Here is a 9,083-nt window from a genome sequence, read left to right as displayed (position 1 = left end):
ATGAACCTGTTATCTGTGATGGACTTCTTGATCTAAGATACACGATGCCATGTTGTTCTACGACGTTAGAAATTTCTTATCAATAACAGGTAATTTTTAACATTATTTACATTGTCTTCCATGCATTCTTTTTCTTCATATAGTAAACACAACTCTACGTTCCTTTATTATAAAACTTCTTGAAAGTATATATTATGATAAAGATAATTATTAAACTTTTATATTTATATATTTATAAATATATGGTCACATATTTTCAAGGCTGCGTTTATCTTCATGTTATTGAATGAAATAGTATTTTGAAATAAAAAGGAAATGATAAAACCTCTAAATTAAGAAAAATGGGAAAAAAAAGTTATAATAAATCTTTACTGAATTGATTTCGTATATACTTCGAAAATGCAAGACGTATATGCAAAAAGACGTGAAATATATTTTGAAAATTTAAGATCATACATTAAGAAAGTAAATACAAATCCAGTTTATTTCTGTCATTATTCAATAAATAAAGAAAAAAATGAATTGTCAAAAGGTATATTTTTTCCGTTCGATTATTAGTTACAGTTGATGTAAACATATATACGTGTTCAATGATATCATTTTCATTGCAACTGACACAAGTTTCCAATTAAAGCCATTATCGGGTTCGCTAAAGGTTAAACAATGAAATCTATGAAGATATATAAACCAAAAGGTCCGGACAGAACCTTTAGAACTGTCGAAATAAGATTTTTACCGTCTGTCTATATTTCCTTCGAAATTTCACACTTATTGAATGATTTGTGTTCATGCAGATCTCCTGGTCTGTGCCTTTTTTATGTGCTTATTTAGGTCGTTTTACGTATTCGTTTTTATTCTGTAGTTAGTCACCACTTCGGTGTTAACATGTATATCTATTATATAGTCATTTTTATAAATTTAAAGTTTGCAAAAGTATGAATTATTCTAAATACTAAGGAGTTTCTTATCCCAGGCATATAACCTTAGCCGTATTTGGCACAACTTTTTGGAACTTTTGGTCCTCAATGCTCTTCAACTTTGAACTTGTTTTGGCTTTCGATTTTTTTTCATCTGAGCGTCACTGATGGGTCTTATGTAGACGAAACGCGCGTCTAGCGTATTAAATTATAAGCCTGGTACCTTTTGATAGCTATTATTTGTGTGTGTCTTTGTCTTGTATGTTCTTCCATTTATTTGTATTGTAGTCCTGTCATGTAATCTTGTCATTTTAATGTTATATTTAACATTGCAATAAAAGCGGGAGGTTTGGCTAGCCACAAAACCAGGTTCAACCCACCATTTTTTCTCAAAATGTCCTGTACCAAGTCAGGAAAATGGCCATTGTTATATTATAGTTCGTTTCTGTGTGTGTTGCATTTTAGTGTTGTGTTTCTGTTGTATCGTTGTTCTCCTCTTATATTTTATGTGTTTCCCTCAGTTTTAGTTTGTAACCCGGATTTGTTTTTTTCTTAATCGATTTATGAATTTTGAATAGCGGTATACTACTGTTGCCTTTATTTATAATGAGCATTTTTCAATATTTATTAGACATCTTATTTATATAACTTCCCTGAGAGACGGTAAAAATCAAATTTCGACAGTTTGGACGATTTTATTCTGACCGTGTTTTGTATTATATTCTTATGTTGAAAAAGTGTCAAAATTTTTTTAGTTATTCTTCCATTATATGTGGATGCAGCCTGCAGATCTGGTTGGACCGAACATGGAACGTCTTGTTACTATTTTAGCACAGACTCGCTGAATTGGCGTGATGCCTCTGTAAGAGTATAATCGTAATGGAATTTTTCGTAATCTAAAAATATGTTGTCTCCCCCATTAACACAACTGTTAATGATAGCAGATACGACAGCTTTTAACGTGTCTTAGGTTACCACTTTGTATTTCACTTCTTTGAAGTTATATATCAATCTTGTTTTTAATATATGATTTAATATTTGATTTAATTTTATCAATAGTCCTTAATCATTCAGCTGGAAGAAATTTCAGATGATACATTGGAAGAAACAAATGTATTTCCTGCAATCTTTTCAAGGCTTACAAGCTCATCAAACATTATTTGCTACAAAAATTATTTCTTAAACCTTATTAAAGCATTCTAAGATTCAAAGAAATAACTCAGTTGTCGATAAATTAATTAATTACAAAACTATCATGAATATTTCGAAATACTAAGTTTTTCCACCCCAGGAATAGATTACATAAAATTGAGAATGGTACGGTGAATGTGTCAAAGAGACAACAATCCGACCAAATAGCAGAAAACAGCCCAAGGCCACCAATCGGTCTTTAACACAGCTGTATTTGGCAAAACCTTTTTGAACATTTGGCCCTCAATGTCCTTTTACTTCGTACTTTATTTGGCCTTTTAACGTTTTTGATTTGAGCGTCACTGCTGTGCTCGTGGACCGTGGCGAATTGTTCAAAGAGGAGTCGTATACCTTGACCATGTTTTGAATACATTCAATTTGTTTCATTATTTGAAATGTAAATGTATAAAGTTAATGTTTGAAATAATTGTCATCTGTAAAACAAAAATGCATGAGCGTTACTTATGAAACGCGCGTCTGACGTACAAAATTTTAATGCTGGTATCTTTGATGAGTTTGTATACACAGATTCCTTTAGCCGCTTGTACATAACAACCCCAGTCTATGCAAATAACTATGTACTAACTGTTTAATTTTTCTACCAAAAGAGTGATTGTCGAGCTCACTCCGCAGAACTAGTCATTATAGACTCCAAGGAAGAGAATGAGTTTATTGCAGAAGGGATAAATAATCATACGGGTTGGTATTATTGTTATTAAATAATTGATAAAATCTAAAAATTTAATGATTCCAACTAATATATGGCCTTTCATTTTAAAATTTATTTTAATTATGTATTAAAATTTTGCTCTGCGTGTACTGTCAAAGAGAACTAACAGCAACAGCAGCTTTCAATGCATGAAATTTGTTTCATATATTAAGTTTCATATTGCGTTCTCCTCCCTGAAAAAAAATGTGTATTGTCCAGTACACATTGAGCAAAAACAAATAAAAAAATTACACAACCAATTAATGTTTTGCATTTCACTATAATGTTTGAATGGAGAAAAACCTATACTTTTTTTTACCTTGGTTTAAGATAGAACTCTATAACCTGGAAACAAACACATTTAAAAATGATGATGATTTTTATTTCAAAGATACAAAATATCATCTCATTTATGCCTACTTAATTTCTCATTGTATTGTTTTTTTTTAATCACGAAAAGATAAATACATAGTTCATATATGATAATCCGATTAAGATGCTTTGAATAAGCAAATATTGTTCTACCATTAAACAAAACTAAACATCACCAGGCTTTGAGTTTTCTCTCAATTAAATTGAAATAGGAATTCAATGTTTTTGCGTCATTTTAGAAACATTAAATCACTTGATACAATGTAGATGCACGTGCAAATATGAATCTTGCCGAAAATTTGAAATTATGAAATTGTCATCGCAAATGTTGATAAAGGAGTATGTTCGATAAGGCCCTGATAAGGTACCTGCGTTTTATTCATGACCTCACAAATAGTTCTCATTTTGATTTTTCTCGGAAAAATTATTGAAAATGGGTTAATTCCCATTGATTATTGGACAGGAAACATAGAGCGCATACGTCGACAAAAAAGATCTTTTAAAATAATGTTTGTAATGGCATTTCAAATGTTTTAACTTGAATATTTGGTTTGTCGACGCCTGCGCTCTATGTTTCCTAATCCTAAATTAGGTTGAAATCCGGCTGATTTTGTCAAATGTCGCCAAAATCTCCTACCTTGACCTATTTGAGATGTAAAAATCAACGCTTTAGAATAAAACTTTGACACAAATAGGTCTATTTAACTTTCTTACATGTCTTTCAGTCAACTTAAAACATTTTTTATCTTGTAACAATGAACTTTATAATCGGGGCCAAATATGGCCCTTACCGAACATACTCCTTTACTTTGTCTGTTTTGTTCACGCATCGTTGTAAATGTAACGGAATTTGATAAGACTGTCGTACAAGTGAGAGGTTTAGCGCTATAAAACCAGGTTCAATCCACCATTTTCTACATTTGAAAATGCCTGTACCAAGTCAGGAATATGACAGTTGTTGTCCATTCGTTTGATGTGTTTTGTCATTTGATTTTGCCACGTGATTAGGGACTTTCCGATTGAATTTTCCTCGGAGTTCAGTATTTTTGTGATTTTACTTTTACTCCACTGGCATACAGACTGGAGAATTAATAAAAATGAACATATAACCATTTAAACAGTTTTACAAAAAAATTAACCATGGACTGGTTAAGGTTTTAATTCCATATTGTATGTTTTTGAAATGTTGAAATGATATTAACGGATTTCCTTGAAATTCTTAAGTAATGACATTTTTTTCACTTTTTTGTCAATACTTTAAATTAAAAAAGATATCCGATTGTTTAGAACTTTAATAGCAGTTTAAATCGTTAAACTTCAATATTAATACAAATAGACAAATGTATTGAAGAAATGCACAGATTTTATCACAATAAGTAAGTAGCAGAACTTTTGACAAAACAGTTCAAAAAGTGTAAATAATCTTATTCTTCGAAATTTAACCTGTTAATTTATGGTATAAAACCACTAATTCATAGCCCCATTGCCTTCTATGTTAAATTCTGCAATTTCAAGCATTTATGGCTACGTTGTCTTAAGTTCAAATAAGGTGGCAGTCATTTCATGTCAAAACTATACCTTATCTTGACTTCAGCATACCTTTAATTTCATATTAGAGCGTACCGGTTTCCGGATATTATATAGTACAAAAACAGGTACTTCTGATCTGAACAACAGCGCAAATGTGCCCTCCTATAATATTTTTATATACTTCTTTGTTAATCAATAGAAACTTTCAACAAGGGTTCTACATTGATCCCAAGTCCCCAAGCTTTCATTTTATACCAAAACTACCCAAATAATTCACATATTGACAAAGATACAGCTATGCGTAGGAACTATTTTGTTTAAAATATGTACTACTTTCTAGTGTGTTCTTTCCAACCGGGCCTCAATTAGTGGTTCTATACCTTATCAATGATGTAATTAATGGTGCGTTTTGTAAATATTGATTTGCTTATATATCAACATTTCACGGTCACAATGGCCAGTGTTAATACAAACAAAATGTCCACAGCTTCATCCAAATGGTACATACGTTATAATTCTATATTCATAGAAGCCTGATCTGGGGAGTTCGTTGTCACCCCTTTTCGTTCATTTTAAGTGATTAATTTATTAATGGCATGCCTTTGGCTTACAAAAGCAGCATCCACGATCTGTTTTGAAGAAACACCGGAAACACCAATAAGCTGAAAATTCGACTGAAATGACTAAGTAAACAAGAACTTTAAGTAATATTTCATCAAAAACATGTAAATAGATATAAGAAGATGTGGTTTGAGTGCCAATGAGACAACTCTCCATCCAAGTCAAAATTTATAAAAGTAAACCATTATAGGTCACAGTACGGTCTTCAACACGGAGCCTTGGCTCACACCGAACAGTAAGCTATAAAGGGCCCCAAAAAATTACTAGTGGAAAACCAACGGTCTAATCTATATAAAAAACGAGAAACGAGAAACACTTATGAACCACATCAACAAACGACAACTACTGAACATCAGATTCCTGACTTAGGACAGGTGCAAACAAATGCAGCGGGTTTAAACGTTTTAATGGTACCAAACCTTCACCCTTTTTCTGAAACAATAGTGTAACATCACAACATAGAAAGACACACTATAAAATATCAACTGAAATAGCTTAACTCAATCAAAGGACATATTAACACCATTGAACATACACTGAACAAATAAATTTGATCTATGACACATGTAAATACAAAATAAATAAACTAAGGGAAGAATAATAAAAGTAACATGTTATATCGGTAAGAAATGTTAAACAGTTAAAGAAAAACAATATGCTCGAACAAAAATATCAGCCATTTGCAATAACTTTAAACATAGGTAAATGAAAAAATTTTGTTGTTAGGTATACGTGTACAGTACCAATAGAGAAAGGAAATATTTTTACAAAATAAATAATTTTGATGTTCATAGTACGAAGTGAAAATTAATAGTTATACCAAACACTTATCAAAGCTGGTATATAGACCAGATATAACCCTGAATAACATTAAATAACAAAAAAGCAATACAATTAGTATCAACAGGTCAAATAAACAAGAAAGTACGATTTGAGAGTACTCGCTGTTACTGACAGCTAGTTAAAAGCCAAAAACTAAAATCAACTAAAACACATCCCAGGGATTTAGTATTTTAACGTCATGGACAGTCAAAGAAGACATGACTAGTGCAATGCCAAAAATAAATGTATCGACAGACAGTAGGATAGTTAGGAGTTTAACCTCTTTATAGATCTAAACGAACGTGGGTGTGTCTTTATACATCCCGCTTGAAAAAAAATACAAATTTAGTTATGTTTTAATTTGCTGATGACAAAATCGATATTAGTGCCAATGTAAACTATATTCAAAGATCTAATTACAACATTGGTAAGATAACCTTTACTAATAAGTTTGTTTAAAGGTTCGATGAGTTTACACGGATCACATAGTGATAGTAAAGACTGTTCTGTAATGGCTAAATGTAATAACAATTAAATCTGTCTGTTTCGTTGAAGATTTACACTGGTACCTTATTTCTAATGTTGCGAAGGTATCGGTTATATGTTTCTGTTTTTATTTTACGCTGATGGTTCTTGCAAAGTTTGATAGATTTTAGAAGGTACGATATTTTGTTTGAGAGTAAACTAGTTTTATCTTTTTATATCAAGGATCATTCTGGTTAGACGGTTCGGATGAATTTACAGAGGGTATTTGGGAATGGGCGTCCAACGGAGAACCTTTTGGTTTTACAAGCTGGCTTCCACATGAACCATCGAATTACCATCACAACGAGGACTGCCTTATGACACAGAAAGGGTACAATGGCAAATGGAATGACTATGGTTGTTCCCATCGAATAAAGTTTATATGTGAACAGAAGTTAGTATAAATAACATATTATTGTTTTCCCTTATTTCCACATCCTGATAGAAAGATATCATGGTCGTAAAGATTTTAATGTTTACATTGTCATTCAGAAACATAACACTCCTTCAAATACCGGCGAGTGTTTTATTTTTTTTATATTTAATTTACACTTACAAACTCAATGTTACATAAGTTCATAAGGGCGTATATTAATAACAATTTTTCAAATGATTTAAAACTAATAATCTTTTTGAAATCTTATCTCTTTATATTTCTAACGATTGGCAATATTTTGTATGTGACAAATTTGATGTCAAATAGAATTCAAATGTTGAGCCTTTCTTTTTCATTTTGACGATAAAATTATATCTAACATTTAAAATCACTGTATGAATTTTGTTCTGGTTGAATTAATTGGGTACGTTCATAGTGTTTAGTGTCTTTGATTCCTCTTTTGGTATATACCGCCTTTATCAGTCTGTTTAGATATTTTTGAAAAGTTATTGTTAAAAAGAATACACAAAAAACTAGTATCATTTTCTAGATTTGAACTTATAAACGTGTGAAACCTATTTTAAAAATATAAAAAGAAACGTTCTCCTGCATTCAATGATTTCTTCGGAAGACCGATTATCAGGAGATTGATTAATGAATGATTACCATATGTAGTAATTAGCACTTCTGTGTTGATTAGAATTGTGATTGATATTGTCATATTAATAAGTTAACTGTTAACAAAACTTTGAATTGTTCGGGATACCAAGGATTTTCTTCCCAAGGAATAGATTACCTAAGTTGTATTTGGCAAATTTTTTTTCTCGATTTTTTGGGTCCTTGATGCTCTTCAACTTCGTACTTTATCTATGCTTTCGGTTTTCAGCATTTTGTTTTTAAATCAGCACTTTTACAAATGTTTTCTGTATTTTTGCTTTCTGTTTTCAGTTTGGAAGACCCTATCATTGGATGACTTGTGCATTTTCTACTTTCAACACTTCATATGAACCGAAATAAAACAGATTTATAAATTACTAAGCTTTTGAATTATTTGATTTATCTGCATTTAAATTGAAATTTTTGAGTGTTAATGCATTTGACGGGTGTCACATGTGGGGCAGGATGTACTTACCCTTTCGGTGAAACTGAGATCTCCGCCGGTTTTTTTAAGGGATTTCTATTGCTCGTCTTTATTTTCAATGATGTGTTTTGTATACTGTTGTTTGTATTTTGGTCGTTTTTCTTTTTTGGTCATGGTGTTGTCAGTTTGTTTTCGACTTGTGAGTTTGAATGTCCCTTTGATATCTTTCGCATCTCTTTTGTATTAATATATATCCTAAGATTACTAAAAACACAATGACTGACACAATTAAAAATAAGATAAAACTGAAGAAAAAAAATGTTTATTTTACATTTTGTTAAATGGATGCCCATCGAAACCTATGTAGTTGTGTCACTTTTTCTTTCTCTTTAGCTTAGATAACCCTATCATTGGATGACTTTGACGAGTTTCCTGAACTACCGGTAGTTATCAACATAGATCAATAAAAATTTTGTCTGCAGATTCGCCTTATTTTAAAGTAAATTTCATCTGTTACCCGTTTACTTTTTTTGGGGGGTATTTCCGGAAAAAATGAAGAAAGAATTTTGTGACATTTTTTTTATCTGATGATGGTACATAACACTACAGGGAGAACATTCTCAAAAAAAATCAGCTAAACGTTTTAATCACGTTCTATTGTTAAGGAAATATTAAGCTTCTCAATGATCAAAATTAGTGTTTGTCAAACTCCTATATATTCAATGAAACTTTTCCGATAAAGTGTGTGGTTCAATTTTTTTGAAACTTTTATATTTTTGTCAAAGGTCTAAAGCAAATATTTTGTCAAAATTTTATGAAAACATTTTGATCAAACACAATGCCAATTCTTTATATTGTATTTCTGTAGTTTCGGTTTTGGTTAAGGTATGTAGAAAAGGGAATTGAGGAAGATCTGTGAGAAAGACAAAGAGAACTAAA

The 9,083-nt window shown here is 31.1% G+C and overlaps 1 protein-coding gene across 2 annotated transcripts; it reads left to right on the top strand.

The window, feature by feature from the left end:
- LOC127723789 (perlucin-like protein) lies at positions 1–8,644 on the top strand. 2 transcript variants are annotated; one of them, XM_052230531.1, is made up of 5 exons: positions 1–89; positions 1,673–1,779; positions 2,717–2,807; positions 6,871–7,081; positions 8,538–8,644. In XM_052230531.1, the coding sequence occupies exons 1-5, from the start codon at positions 50–52 to the stop codon at positions 8,560–8,562; spliced, it is 474 nt and encodes a 157-aa protein (XP_052086491.1). In that variant the 5' UTR covers positions 1–49; the 3' UTR covers positions 8,563–8,644. The 2 variants fall into 2 exon arrangements, with proteins under 2 accessions (XP_052086491.1, XP_052086490.1); XM_052230530.1 differs by lacking the exon at positions 8,538–8,644 and adding an exon at positions 8,012–8,097.
- Positions 8,645–9,083: the final 439 nt, after the last annotated feature.

The sequence above is a fragment of the Mytilus californianus genome, unplaced genomic scaffold (assembly GCF_021869535.1).
Source record: "Mytilus californianus isolate M0D057914Y unplaced genomic scaffold, xbMytCali1.0.p SCAF_13, whole genome shotgun sequence".
In the NCBI taxonomy this organism is placed as follows: domain Eukaryota; kingdom Metazoa; phylum Mollusca; class Bivalvia; order Mytilida; family Mytilidae; genus Mytilus; species Mytilus californianus.
The sequence above is the reverse complement of the archived record's forward strand: the minus strand, read 5'-3'. Positions and strand labels throughout refer to the sequence as shown.

Excerpts from the sequence above, each read along its gene's own strand:
- LOC127723789 (XM_052230531.1), top strand. The coding sequence starts at position 50 with ATGTTGTTCTACGACGTTAGAAATTTCTTATCAATAACAG. Across the intron at positions 2,808-6,870 it reads AGGGATAAATAATCATACGG|GATCATTCTGGTTAGACGGT; the intron begins GTTGGTATTATT and ends TTTTATATCAAG. Across the intron at positions 7,082-8,537 it reads AAGTTTATATGTGAACAGAA|CTTAGATAACCCTATCATTG; the intron begins GTTAGTATAAAT and ends CTTTCTCTTTAG.